This window comes from Myodes glareolus, chromosome 7 (assembly GCF_982192425.1).
Source record: "Myodes glareolus chromosome 7, mMyoGla1.1, whole genome shotgun sequence".
Taxonomy (NCBI): Eukaryota; Metazoa; Chordata; class Mammalia; order Rodentia; family Cricetidae; genus Myodes; species Myodes glareolus.
This window is the reverse complement of record NC_142032.1, coordinates 73,570,341-73,585,646: the sequence shown is the minus strand read 5'-3', so window position 1 is coordinate 73,585,646 and position 15,306 is coordinate 73,570,341. Positions and strand designations below refer to the sequence as shown.

General features: G+C 48.7%; 1 protein-coding gene across 24 annotated transcripts in view; it reads left to right on the top strand.

The window, feature by feature from the left end:
• Positions 1–15,306, top strand: part of Tacc2 (transforming acidic coiled-coil containing protein 2) — a 212,040-nt gene that overhangs the window by 157,775 nt on the left and 38,959 nt on the right. For all 24 annotated transcript variants that reach the window (XM_087908374.1, XM_085693203.2, XM_085693197.2 and 21 more), the window contains one exon: positions 5,595–5,731. In XM_087908374.1, the coding sequence (XP_087764500.1) occupies positions 5,595–5,731 (137 nt within the window). The remainder of the gene's footprint in view (positions 1–5,594; positions 5,732–15,306) is intronic.

Here is a 15,306-nt window from a genome sequence, read left to right as displayed (position 1 = left end):
CAGGGACAGCAGATGGTCTTTTGGACTAGACTCGCCAGGCTAATCTTCCCGGAAGCGGGACTTTTGGCTAAAGCCATGGTTTTAACTTGAGCTTGGTCTTGAGGGAATAGGGACTCAGAAAAGGGAGACCTTGGGGGGCTCATGGGCTCCACGCTCGTGTTGAACGCAGCAGTGAGAAGCTAAGGTTTATGTCATGGTAACGCTCCATTTCGAGCAGAAGGTGAGGCTGATGTGAGGATCTTGTGGCCTTGCCCCATGTCGTTTCCTTGCAGATATGTGTTCCCAGGGCCCTCCATCCGGTCCCTGGTCGCTGTCATGTTGGGAACTGCAATCTAGTGTTCTGAGGAGTTGGCCTAGATACGTGCAGATGAACCCCCTTCCTCGGGAGCCATGCTTCTGAACTAATTCTTAGTAATCAGACAGGGAACCTTAGGTTTCCAGTGCACGTGTTATTTGGAGTCTCTTGCTGGGAGGCGGGGCTTAATGAAGGCAAGCCCAGGTATTGCTACACCGTGGCTGCAATGAACGGGCTAGGGACTGGATTAAGTAACTCAGCTCTCTGCATCTGTTTCTTTACCTGTTTGAGAAGATGGAGTAACTGTGTCCTGATTTTTCATTCAGATTCAGAGTTAGAGCATTGTATGGTCTGTATGGGAAATACCAATTAAATGTCCCATCTTTTCTATCGAAGGGCTAAATGAAATAATTAGTAGGGCTGGGTGTGGCGGCACACGCCTTTAATCCCACCTCTCTTCAAATCTGAGGCCAGCCTGGTCTCAAACAGTAAAAGACTTTAATAAAGACACCTCGCACCACAAGTCCCTTCCCCAATCAACAGTGTTCTAAGATAGAAGTATGCCCTCCATGCTGCGTCCTGTCCGCAGAAGCTACTCTTGGCTCACCCGCCAGGTTTAGAGGTAGCCATCTGGAGAAGAGCGAGAGGCCAGGCTCTGACGGCCCAGCATGAGGCACAGGACCCTTGCACTTCGACCAGAAGCCCAGTAGGACCATGGGTGTGCTCAGGTGTGCTTGCTGGTGCATTTATAGCAACTGTGCAGCCTTCTGCAGAAGTAAAATGCTCTGTGTTGCTGAGACACTGCGTTGCATGGTTGTTTCTTTGGGACACCAGGCCCCTGTCTAACAAAGCCCCTTGGATTCTCGCCAGTAAAACTCGAGCAAAATGTAAGCAATCAATGGCATGTTGGAAAACTATAGTACCTCTTCATTTAAAAACACTCGTTTTTCGGTTATATGCACATATGTTCGTGTGTCACAGATACATTTGTAATTAATGTGTGTGTCTGTGTCGTGTATCTGTGGCTTCTGATCTTAGACTGTTTTGTTGTAATTTGACAAGTGAATCTTGAGGTTGAAGCTCAGCCACAAGTGCAGGGAAACAAACCCTTGAACTTAAGTCCACATTTTCCCCTCTCCCTGACTCTTTGTTTGGGGGACCGTTCCTGAAGCATGTCACTGGAGTCGTGGATTTCGTCCTGTGTGGAACAGGCATTTGTCAACTGCTCAGAGCACTGTAGAGGTTCATATTTAGTGCATGCGTGTGTGTGTGTGTGTGTGTGTCCTTGTAGCTAGGACTTGAACCCTAAGCATTGAGCGTGCCAGGCAAGTAAAGGCGCTACCACCGAACTACACCCCCTACGCTGAGAAATGTTTTTAGACTGTACTAACACAGCTGGGGAGCCCCGCAGGCCCCGGTTTCCGTGGCTAGGACAATCTGTCATTTTCATCTTCTCATCTGTAAATCTCATTGTGATGTTGCGTGTTCTCCCAAATACTGCCTGGTACTGGTGGAGAAATTGCCTTGTGCAGTTAGAGGGCTGCTCTGCCCTGTTTGCCTTGCAGAGAATCAGTGATCACAGGATAGACCCTTAAACATGCAGGGCTGTTAGTGATCCCTCCCTTGGATATATGAGACTTTCCCTAACATTGTGTAAACAGGAGAAAGATCAGCAGGGATAGTGCTGCGGCTGGTATGCCCCAATCCCCCGTGTCACGTTCACAAGTTCATTTAAATGGCCTACTTGTTCTCTAGGATAGATTTTATTTAATAAGAACATAAACGTTGAGCTTGCTAAAGACATTGGAAGCCATAGATGTAGTGAAGGCACACTTTAGGGGTTGGCAGTTTGGGATTTGAGCTTTGTTCTTCTCATTTCCTAACTGCACAGCCTTGCAAAACAGCTTGCTTCACTAGACCGTGTTTGGGTCGTCTGTGAAACAGGCCTCTCTCCATCAGGCAGGCTAGTTGTCCGTTGTTGTAGTTACTTTGTTTTGGTTTTTGTATACCACCTGCCTACTATGTGCAGTGGCGGGAATTGGGAATTGGATGCAGGGCCGTATGCACGCTAGACGAGCACTCTACCAAGTGAGCTATATCCCCAGCCTGCAGTTCTGAAGATGACAGATAGATGTATGTACACGATAGACCTAGGCTGGTGTCTGATGCATAACTGAATGTTCCACAAATGCTGGCTGTTGTACTTTTCATATAGAAGTGTGCACATCTGTGTGTGCATGCATGTGTGTGTGTTATATGTATGCATATATTAGTCTTGATTATAGCCTTGTGTTTAATGTCTTGTATTTACACATATAGTGTGTGTGTACATATATATATATATATATATATATATATATATTATAACTCTTGTATTTACTTACATGGTAAACAACATTTACACGTCTTGGTAAACATATTTTCTTGAAATTTGGAGGGGTTTTAGCAAACTGCAACGCCGTTTCTGTTTCTGATGCATATTTGTGACAAATTAATTTCCTCCTTTTTTTCCATTATGAAAATGTGTGGAGTCTCAGCTGTGTAATTATTTGTACTTTGCTAGTGAAAAAAAAAAAAGCAAACAGCCACACCACGGTGGGACTCGAGCAGTGGGACTCTACCCAGCTGCTTTATTCTTGTGCACAGACTCGTGGTGGGCGGACTGCAGAAATTCTCGCTCTTGCAAGAGTTTTTTAAGCCCCTGGGGAAGCTGAGCAGGGAGGAAAGAGTGAATTTTAAAGGCTGCTGCCTGCCTTCTCTAATTAACTTGCTCTCTGCTCCTGGGAGGCAGTGTGGAAATATGCAAACAAGGCCAGCAGCACCAGAAGTGGCCCACGGTGGCCCGTGGTGTTTTGATGCACACAGTTCATAGTAAAAGGATGATGAGGAGCAATGAGCACAGTGTCCTCATGCCCTGCCCACCCGAGGCCCCGGGTGAATGGTGGTTTTCTGAGCAGGTGTGCAGGCTGGCAGCTGCTGCAGTAGGAACCTCATTGGAATTCACAGCTAGGATGCAAGAGCATCCGGCCCCTCCTTGTCACTTGTGCCACTGAGAAAGACCAGGGCCCTTTGTGTTCCAAAGCCTTGAGTTACCAGTGACCAGGGGTGCAGAAGCAACAGGATAAGCTTTTGGTCCCTCTCTCTTTGCATCGTGGCTTGAGTAGGCGGCCTGGAGCCTCTGAACCCAGAAGATGCTCAGGGCATACCTTGCTGGGGGACCGGGGCAGCTTTCTTTTCTGTTGATGTCATGAAAGATGCTTAGATCTCAAGAGATGCGAGCAGGAACATTCTAGGCGGGAACTGGGACTATTTTTCCATGGAGATGGCTTTTGGCTCCTGGCAGATGTGGTCCCCAGTGGAATGGACCCATTGGATGTGGGCAGCAGTGAGCAGCCGTGGGGATTCCAGGCTGCTCACTGCCCAGGAAAGCTTCAGAAAGAGGCAAGTTAACTGTGTTTTGTCATGGTTGTCCCTGATGTTTATGGTATGGATGCTAGGGTGAGGACGCTGGTTCCCAGGACGACATTCCAGGCCTGGATCGGGACACTCATTCCTCTCTGCTGTTCATTTGTGTAACCTCCCTGTGTTTTCATACTCTTGAAACTCCACCTACCAATCTGATGTTGTCCAAGTTTGGATGGAGCTTAAATTTTCTCCATAGACAAAAGCTAGGTCTGTTAGCCTTGATATGTGAGAGTGAAAAATCAGTGGCCTCCCTGTTGTGTTTGTGAGATTTAAGTATTTGCTAGTGAAATCTGATACAAAGTTGGCTTTAGCTCATTGGATTCCATAAAAACAGTTCTGATGTGTTTGTTGATTTCTTTGAGTCCCAAACATGATACATAGTTGAGGATGACCTTGTACTTCTGATCCTCCTGCCTCAGCCTCAAGTGCTAATATTATACAGACTCAGACCCTTATGCCTGGTTTGTGTTAAGAGTTAAGCCCATGTTTTTGGACGTGTTAGACAATAACTTCCTATGAGCCCCATCTCCAGCCTTGATGTAGATGTTCTAAAGAGAACTCATCAAACGGCTCATTTCCTGGGTCCTAATGGTCTGCAGAGGGGTTTGTCGCTTGCTGACACTGTGCTGGCCAGCTAATGGTCTTTAGAAGATGGTGGCCTCTTCCAAGGTCACTAGTTCCATGACCCTGTGGAGCTGAGCAGTTGGGAGCCTCTCACAGTGTTGGGGGAGGCTCCTGTTCACTGATACCCATGTGATCTAGTGTGCTGAATGCTGACATGCCCTGTCTCCTGTGACATGACCTGCTTATAAATCTTTAGCCATCCTGTGTAGCCACCCTGCTGGTAGTTAGCCTCCTCCTTCCTTGCCGGGGGATCAGTGTATTGGAACTGTTCTGAGATGGGGGCCGCACACTGCTGCTCCCCACAGAGTCTATTCTCCCAGGTTGGCCTCGATCCTGTGGCCATCCTGAGCCAGTGAACTGATGCCCCTGTCTTATAGGCAGCAAGAGAACTTATAACTGGGTTGCCCATTCCTCTGGCTGAGATCAGGTAGCTTGGGGCAGAAGGAAGGGAGAAGGCTTGTCCACTGACTTCTTGTTACCAAGAGAAACTTTCCTTGGTGGGCTTTTGGCCCAGGTCTCTGCATAAAGAGCCTTCCCTAGGGACCACCAAGGGCTGTCGCCACACCACTGAGGAGCTGCTAGCTGTGCTTTGTGGCTTGGTCTGGTATGCTCTCCACTGGCAGGTTTCCTGACTCTCACTCGTTCACTCTCCAGATGGTCATTCATTGCCTTCCGTTTTAGGCCCTGGGTACTGTGCAAAACAAAGCCAGCCATCTGCATGGTGATTTCATTCAGCCCAGGAGAAGAGACCAGTAAATATCTGGAAGCACAGGGAAGGCAGAGGGTAGAAAGAACGGCAGACTGGGGTGGAGAGAGTGAATACAAACAATTTACAAGATGAAGATTCTGGAGGTAGACTGCCGCCATCATGGTGACCTTAAAAACTATTCGTCTCTTAGCCTGACTCAGTCTTAGGCTGACTCGGTGCCAGGTAATGCACACCAAAAAGTATCCACAGAGCCCACTGGGTGTGATTTGTCACCAGGCGGACATGTGTCTTTCAAGCTGCATTCAAAGAGCCTACCATTAGATCTTAGTGCCTGTGACAGAGTTCCTGGGAAAAATGCTTAGAGGTGACCTTCACACCTGTCTCAACAGTTGAATTGAGTGTCAGCCCCAAATCTACTTGTCAGAGAGTAAGAAGGCCATGCCTTTCCCTCAGCATGTCTACTTGGCGGTCTTACCTATGTTTCGTATCTCTCTCTGCCAGGAGTTCCGACTCGGAGGAAGCCTTTGAGACCCCTGAATCAACGACCCCTGTCAAAGCACCGCCAGCCCCACCTCCACCACCCCCTGAAGTCACCCCAGAGCCTGAGGTCAGCACTCCACCAGCTCCAGAAGAACCAGGTAACCAGATATCAGGAACCACTGGCTCTAGGGGACAGAGTTGACTCTTAGACAGCCCACAGCCCACACTGGTTGATGCCCTGTCTCTTGGCTATGTTTTACGCTTTACTGGTATTTAGGGCGTCTAAGGGTAAACATAGAGTGGGTTGTGCTGGGTGCGTACTAGAAGTGTTTCTGTTGATTGAGCTCTTGCGGGCTTGGGGAGGTTTGAGGGTTGAGGTAACTGGGTGATGGAAATTTGAGGCAGAATCTGATAGACCCCTTCTCCCGTATGAATCTTGACACGAGACAGCTCAGTCAGTTCACTCTACTACACTTGAATTCCAAGGACAACTCTCCCAGGCTGGGGGAGTGCTTCCCAGCCCAGGAGTAAGAAGAGTCAGTCAGTAGAGGATGACCCCTTGGACATTTGGGTTTCCTGATGGCTTGACACTTGCCCACATCTCTTCTCTCCTCATTGGAGTTAATTAGCACCTTCAAGTACAATTTAGATGTGGCCATTACTGGGGGTCGGAACAGATCTTCTCAGATGGATGCTGTTCTGCACGCTTCCCTATTATACCAGAGAAGCTGGCGCCACCTCTAATGGGAAGTTTAATACAAGGTCTGAAAAGAGACTTAGCCAGATAGAAATGACCCCACAGGAACCACACGGTTCTATCCTTAGTTAGACCCTGCTCTGGCCCCCTTTAGGCCTCAGCCCTCCCCCATGGTGAGTATACACAGAGTCAGCTCCCTGCAGATCATGCATTAGGTTCTATGGGCATTCACTTCTAAGGTTCACCTCTTCTCCTGGCCTAACCCTATTTTCCTGATGGCCTACTTTGTCTTCAGAGGAACCAAGAATAGAATTGGGACCTTTGGGCTGAGTACCCATAGTCTGGCTGGAGGCATCCCTAGCAGGGATGGAGCCGGCAGCAGAGGAAGACAGGCCTAAGTCTGGGCTCACCCTTGCCCTGGTCAGGAAGCAAGTGCTTTGTCACTGAAAATACCATTTTGGTCTTGATGTTGATGTTGTTTTAAAAAGAAAAAAAAATGGATGGGATTATTTTTCCTGCCAAAGGTTTACACAAGCCTCTGATTTAGAAAGTATTCCCAAGGTTTGGTTGAACAACTGGGATGCCTTCTGCTGGTGAGCAGAGCATAGCAGTTTTCATGGAATGGGGACTTCACACTGAGGGCCGACAGGACTGGTGGAGCCAGAGACCTGCTTGCAGATCTAAGACTTCGTGTCCCTCCCTCTATTTTGTGTCCTAACACAAAATGAAAAGGTACTTTCCACATCATGCTTATAAATTCACCCCTAGTTCTTAGTGGAAAGTAGCCGAATAACAAACACTCTGTAGACCTATAGCTCAAACACATCATTAAGTCATGCATAGGGGGAGGTCTCTTTTGTGACCCTCGGTGCCTCTTCCGGGATTTCCTGCCCAATACTCTGACTGCTGGTTGGAGCTATTTACTACCACTGAACCATCTATCTTGCTCCATCTCAAACTTTAGATAGTTGAGTAATTATACCACATAAAAACAGACACAACCTCCATTCCGTCTCTTGGAATCAGGCGTTCAGTGGTCCATACTGGCATTTGTACACTGATTCAAAGGGCAGTGGAGGCAACAGACTTTCTAGGATGCTAAACACCCTGACCTGGAACAGTGTTATGGTAACCCTCCTCCATCATCTCAACTTCCTCCAAGATGGTTTCACATCTTAGAACGGCTGTTCCAGCTGAGACAAGATTAAACAGTGATGTAGCATCTCTTCTGTGGGGATGCCCAACTGGCACTGTAAATTTGCTTCTTATGATCATCTGCATTTTTTAGGTTGTGTGATCCATTAATTTTGTACTTTGCTGTTGCTTCCTTCCTGGTTGGTTAGATCCAAAGGTGACCTAGACAAGAACTAAGGGCCCCTGGATCCCTCGTATAGAGAATGCTGTAAGTCAGTAATTCCATTATTAAGTGGAGACGTTTGTTGTTTTCATCCTTTGAAACATACCCTATCCTTGCATCTCCTTCAAGGCTGTCTTCAGAATAGCCCAAATCAGAACCATCCCGTTCCACCCAGGCTTGAAGCGAGGACACAGACAGTGGCACGATGCATAAGTGGATCCATGTGCTCAGATGGCTCCATCAGGACTGACTTGGGGTTCTTCTGTTCTGGAGAACGACTTTGGAAAGCTCTGAGGTCTCTAACAGACTGTGAATAGGAGCTTGGGTTATACACACTAGATGTGTATCCCGTCGCACACTTGATGTGTATCCCAGTGCACACTCAATGTCTATCCCAGTGCACACCCGATGTCTATCCCAGTGCACACTCGATGTCTATCCCAGGGCACACTCGATGTCTATCCCAGTACACACTAGGTGTATATACCAGTACACACTAGATGTCTATCCCAGTGCACACTAGATGTCTATCCCAGTACACACTAGGTGTATATACCAGTACACACTAGATGTCTATCCCAGTGCACACTAGGTGTCTATCCCAGTGCACACTAGGTGTCTATCCCAGTACACACTAGGTGTCTATCCCAGTGCACACTAGGTATCTATCCCAGTACGCACTAGGTCTCTATCCCAGTACACACTAGGTGTATATACCAGTGCACACTAGGTGTCTATACCAGTACACACTAGGTGTCTATCCCAGTGCACACTAGGTGTATATACCAGTGCACACTCAATGTCAATCCCAGTACACACTCAATGTCTATCCCAGGGCACACTCGATCTCTATCCCAGGGCACACTAGATGTCTATCCCAGTACACACTAGGTGTATATCCCAGTGCACACTCAATGTCTATCCCGGGGCACACTCGATGTCTAACCTAGTACACACTAGATGTCTATCCCAGTACACACTCGATGTCTATCCCAGGGCACACTAGATGTCTATCCCAGTACACACTAGGTGTATATACCAGTACACACTAGATGTCTATCCCAGTGCACACTAGGTGTCTATCCCAGTGCACACTAGGTGTCTATCCCAGTACACACTAGGTGTCTATCCCAGTGCACACTAGGTATCTATCCCAGTACGCACTAGGTCTCTATCCCAGTACACACTAGGTGTATATACCAGTGCACACTAGGTGTCTATACCAGTACACACTAGGTGTCTATCCCAGTGCACACTAGGTGTATATACCAGTGCACACTCAATGTCTATCCCAGGGCACACTCGATCTCTATCCCAGGGCACACTAGATGTCTATCCCAGTACACACTAGGTGTATATCCCAGTGCACACTCAATGTCTATCCCAGGGCACACTCGATCTCTATCCCAGGGCACACTAGATGTCTATCCCAGTACACACTAGGTGTATATCCCAGTGCACACTCAATGTCTATCCCGGGGCACACTCGATGTCTAACCTAGTACACACTAGATGTCTATCCCAGTACACACTCGATGTCTATCCCAGGGCACACTAGATGTCTATCCCAGTACACACTAGGTGTATATCCCAGTGCACACTCAATGTCTATCCCAGGGCACACTCGATGTCTATCCTAGTACACACTAGATGTCTATCCCAGTACACACTCGATGTCTATCCCAGTACACACTAGGTGTATATCCCAGTGCACACTCAATGTCTATCCCAGGGCACACTAGATGTATATCCCAGTGCACCACTGGTTTTGGGAAATCCATAGGTCTGGCCATGGTGCTTTGGAGCCTCATCATTTAGTCTGAAGTATAGGCCATGCTGTGAATGAGTTGAGTCCAGTCTGAAATAGTGAGCATTAGAGCAAGATTGGAGTGCAGGGCACAGTGGTGCAGGAGCTCCCTGGCGGTCAGATGTCAATGAAAAGTTCCCATTTGCCAAGCTCTGGCTTCTCAGTCTTCGTCACTGTGGTGTGCAAACTGTTAAGGAGCAGTAACTGCCCCCGGACAGGGACGGCAGCGCCAGCCACTCCTTAACTTCTTTTTCAATGAAGCAGAGGACTGTCTCCATTCTTAAAAACAAGCACACACAACCCATCTTTTGCTTAAATGACAGTTCATAAAAGAATGGCCATTATAGAGGCTTAAGAGATAGCCTGTGTGGAGGGGGTTGAAGATGTTAATTGCTGCTGAGTCACAATCCCTCAGAACCTTTGACTACGCCCCTTGGAGTCTTTGAACAGAGACTTTACACCTCTTTGAAAATTGCGGAGAGCCAGTCAACATAGAGATTATAGTCAGGAGACCTGAACTAGGAACTGTGCCTCCAGAAAGCACCCACCTCCTTGGTTTGGGCTGTACAAAGGATCATCTGATTTGTTGCACATGTTGGAAACCGCCCTCCCCTCCCCCATCTTCCCATCCATTCTGCTTGCGTGGGGTCACCCTGGGGAGAGAAAGGTTTGTTCTGAAAACCATGGGAAAGAAAGGGCAGGAGGGGAAAATCTATTGTTTATAGTCTTCCTCTGCAGAATGCCTGGAATGTCACTAAAGGAGCCCCAGGAACCACAGGAAATAATAGGCAAGACCTTTGACTGTTGAATACAAACATGGTTTTTCCTCCTGGAAACCTGTTTTACAAAGCGGTCTCTTACTGAATGTCGGATCCTATGAGCGTTTTTTTTGTGCTCCATGGCACAGAAGGACACAATGCGGGATGCCCACCTTGCGTCTGTCCCCGACTGAGGAGTCCAGTTTTCCTGTGTATAAAGGAAGGCAGCAGCCTGCATGTTGTGAATTCTCTTCCCTCTAGTCTCTGTAAAACACTAGGCGATGTCATCAATGGGAGACGTACTTGACTTTCACCTGATTAAATAATAGCTTTGGTTTATGAACTTTCCCTGTGTTAGGCTCGTCATAGGACCTTTGTCTGCTTCATGTCCCTCTTGGAGAGCAAAGTATCCTTTATTTGAATAGCATTCCCTTTGAGGTCGTGACCTTCCCTTCGTCCTGCAGCACGTGACAGACTCTGGGATGGGAACTCTAGCTTCCTGCCCTCCCGCGCAGCTCGTCTGTGTCGTGGCTGCTCGGTGCTTCTGGCCTCATAGGTGCTGAGTCGTTGCTATGCCCACTGGCGCTCAGCCCTGTGCTGAGCATCTCTGTCAGCTGGTCCTGAGAACTGCAGCCCGAGCTGAGCCCCACAGGATGGTCAGGGAGCAGGAATTAGATGATCACAGGTACATGGTGGAAGAGCTGAGGTGAGTTCTTTGCTATCCTTTCTGGAGCATTTTCTGGTAGTGACAAAGTTGTCTGCGTATTCTTGCTGGCAGCCCTCCTAGCCTGTAGGAAGGGCTCTGTGAGGGTCTTGATGGTGATTGGAGCTGCTCAGTGGCCCATGTGCCTACACATTTCCCCTTGTTGGAAAGAGATGGCTCTCTGGTCTCTGATTTTAGACCGTGTCTCTCAACGTTAGCTTTTGCTGTCACTGGGTCGCCACAGGAGGCTTGTTCCTGTATATACTGACATTTGCTCTCATCTCTGAAAAACCCAGGCATGGCCCAAGCCCCTGGTAATGAGATGGACTGCAGAACAGGGAGCCGCTGTCATTGGCGTGGGCAGGATCTGAGGGGCTGGGGCTGTTATGTCCTGGCACCAACTGTGCCCTATGCTGGGCATTCATGTGGCCTTCCGTTCCATCCTCACAAGAACCCCTGGCTTGCAACAGCAACAGATTTATGAAATAGCTTGCCCAAATGCACAGCCTCAGCCTTGGCCAGCCTACCTGTAGACAGAGTAGATGGTGGATAACAGAAGTATGTTGCTTTGATTCTGAGGCCGGGGGTTCAGATTTGGTGTCTGGAGGAGATCAGGTTAACCCACGGCACTCAGCCTGCCGTGCCAGCACATGGTGCATAGGACCAACAAGTTCCCTCAAGGTATTAATCAATCCCATGAACACTCTTTCCCGTGACCTAATCCCCTCTCAGAGGTCTTGCTTTGAGAATGAGATTTCTCATTCTCATTCTCATGGGAATTTGAGGGGTCATGGATGTTTAGGCTGAAGACACACAAGTTGAGGATCAGGGCTTTTCAGAGCTGGGTCTGGGTACTTCAGCACTTGGGCCAGGTGTCTTTCCTACTCTTCCTGATGTGAATGTACCCGGCTTTCTGGAACAAGTGGAGCTGTTGGGGACTCTGATGTGTAGCCTCACACATGTTCCCCGTGTGTAAGGTGAAGAGCCCAGGTGTTCTGCAGACACCTGGATGTCTGCAGGAGGTGCAGGAGGATGTTGTTGAGCAGGAGGTGCATGAGCCCACTGCAGCCAGTCCAAAGCCCCACTCAGCTCATGTCAGAAAGATGGTAAGAGGTTGTGGCTGCATAGACAGGTGAGGAAACCAGAGCACGGTGACCTCAGTGACCCACTGTGGTCGTGTTCACCCAGGGAAACTTAGGTGGGGAAACCAAGAATCTAGCCAGGCCCTGGTCCTCTACACACCTCTTACTTCCCTTTGTGACCCTGCTGGGGAGCCTTGATGCAGCTCCTTATCCATAATTGTTGCCAGAAGTTTCTGTCCCACCTGATCCTGCAGCCATTCAGACCCAAAGAAATACACAGAGGTCTATATTAATTATAAACTGGTCGGCATATTAGCTCAGGCTTCTTATTAACTCTTATAACTTACATTAATTCATAATTCTTGTCCGTGGTAGCCATGTGGCTTGGTACCTTTTATCAGCGAGACAGTCTTATCTTGCTTCCTCTGTGTCTGGATAATGACTGTAGGCGAGTCTTTCCTCTTCCCAGAATTCTCCTGTTCTCATTGCCCCGCCTCTACTTCCTGCCTGGTCGCCCTGCCTATATTTCCTGCCTGACTACTGTCCAATCTGTGTTTTGTTAAAGCAATACAATATAAGTGACGGGTACAAGACCATTGTCCCACAGCATACAACCACTGGCAAAATGCCACAAGAGGACCAAGTAATCCATTACTGTTGATCTCCATTAGCCTGCTGAAAGAGGAGACCTTTTCCATATTAGTGTGCTTAGGTGGTCCACTGTGCTTCCTGTGGGCTCGATTTATTAGTCAGCTGAGAATCTGAGCATGTCAGGATGGCAGGGGCTCACTCTGGCCTTTACATCCCTGTCCCCGAGAGAGTTCACCGAGCAGAAGGGAAAGCTCTAGCCATCGCGTGTCACTTGGGAAACACTCCAGCAGGCTAAGAAATGTTGCCTCTGCTGAAGGTAGGGAGACTTCAGGTGGGTGACGTCAGTTGTCAGGACACTTTTTCCTCTACTTCCCTCTGGTTTCTGAACACGTCTGTCTAGCTTAAGGTATTTTACCCAGCACAGGTGCTGTAGGCTGGATTGTGTATCTGCTGTATTGCTCAGCTCCGGTGTTGTAGACTGGACTGTGTACCTGTTAAATCCCCACATGAAAGTCCTCACTCCTGGTGTGATATGTGAGAGATAGGGCCTTTCAGGTGGTAATTAAGGTTTGTGGAGTCTTAGGGTGGGGGAGCCTGTAGCAAGAGGAGATATCAGGCCAGCCATGTTGGTACAAGCAAGCATTTAATCCCAGAGACAGAGAGAGGCAGGTGGATGTTTGTGAGTTCGAGGTCAGCCTGGTGGATTTCAAGACAAGCTCCAAAGCTACCCAGAGAAATCCTGTCAAAAAACTAAAATAGAAAGGAAGGAAGGAAGGAAGAAATTAAGAAAGAAAGAAAGGAAGGAAGGAAGGAAGATAGAGAAAGAAAAGAAAAAGGGAGACATCAAGGCTATATCTACTCAGAGAAAAGGCCATGTAAGGACAACAGAGTCAGACTTGAAAGCCAAGGATAAAAGCCCTAAGAAAGACCAGACTTGCTGTCACCTCCATTGTGGACTTTGGCCTTAGAACTCAGCACAAAGAGAAACACATTTCTTCTCTGTTGTTGAAGTCACCCTGTCTTGAGGTGGAGACACCCCAGGTTTAGGATGAATGAAGTCTTTATGCAGATCTATGTGGCTATGTAACAATCTAGTGGGAACCCAACTGGACATGCTTGCCTTGCAAGTCTGGGCTTGCCCATGGCAATGACATGGAGAGGCCATTCCAACCTTGTAAAGGACCATGGGAAGAGCCGCCTGCTCTGAGAACCATTCAGTAAAATAGCAACTCCCGACTAGGGAGAGTGTTGTCCTCCTGGGGAGAGGAGACACTGTCTGGAGACATTTTGTCACCACTAGGATAAAAAGTGCTACTGGCGTCTAGTAGGTCAGAGCTAAGGATGAGGTGAGGATTCTTACACCAAACAGGCTGGCTCCCCACAATGAGGGATTGCCCCCAAGCATCTTTTGGGCTGGGGATAAGAAACTACAGCAAAACTGGGTTCTTTGCCAGTGGCTTAATTAGGGAACAGCACTTCTGAATAGGAAAACCAGGCTGAGTAGGCGCGAGGATAGAGCGGATGAGAAGCTGAGCATCTGCTGACTGATGCGGGAAAACTACTGACCTTTGAAGGCTGCCGAGACTATGGAGCAGATTCACAGGGAAGGGCTGGCACTGGAGGGTCTGTCTACAGAGTGAAGGACTGACTGGGGCCCTTCTCCCTGCTGCCAAAGTCCATGTAATGCCCCCACCAGTGATCTCTGGTTTTCCACCTCTGAACCAAGTATCCCGGAGCAGCCACGGGGCAGGAAGAAGAGGTTGCTGCTGACAGGAGGAAGCTGTGCTTGAAGGCCCAAGGGCCTCAGAGAAGAAGGGAAGTGACCTCAGAAGGAAGAAAGGTGGATACCCGTTCTGAGATGGGAAGGAAGCAAGTGTTTTGGGGGATGGTAGGAAACTGGGACCTGAGGCTGCAAATGCTCAGGGCATGTGTGCCTAGTAGAGTTAGGGTTAGGGGAGAGAGGGGAAGGCCCGGCGCTAGCGCTGGCTCCTAGAGTGACAAGCAGGCTTCCCCAGGTACTCATAGTACAAGGAATGTTTATTGAGCTTTCTGAGGGAAATGTCCTGGGTTGGAAACAGGTGAGCAAGCCCTTTTCTGAACCTGGGAGGTTTACCATTTCCTTGTGCTCTCGTCTCCCACTTCATCAGCTGGGGAGCCAGCTGCAGGGCTTCCCTGTGAGCAAAGTTAGGAAGCACCGTGAGAGGACACCCCCACCCCCACCCCGCTGACAGCCGAGAGCATCCACAGCTCAGAGTGGGGGGAAGTAAGGTGCAGTCTACAGTAGGCTGGCTTATTTGACTGTGAGCCTTTCCCACACCTGGGTGGTTGGAACGAAGGATAAGACAGCTATTGAGAAAGTGAAGATGCAGGACACCCAGGCCAGTTTGAATCTCATGTGACACATATGCTTAGAAACTGTCCATTTATCTGAAACTCAAGTATAATGGCTTCCCGGACTAAAGCTGGAAGCTTACCTGGAGAGAGGGGCTAATGCACTATAACGTCTGTCCATGTGCACAGTCCACGGTCCGTCCGTGCTCTGCTGCCTTTTCTGTTTCATGTTCTGCCTTCTGCAGACCACGGGACAATGTTTTCCCTTTTCTGGCAGTACAGCTGGGAGCCCAGAAATCCGGGCAAGGGTTTCCTGGGAGTAGTGGGGCAGTGAGAGCGTTGGGCGTCCTTTGACTGACATTTGCTGTCCCTGGGCATGTTGGAAGATAAGGAGCAGCCCCATTGGC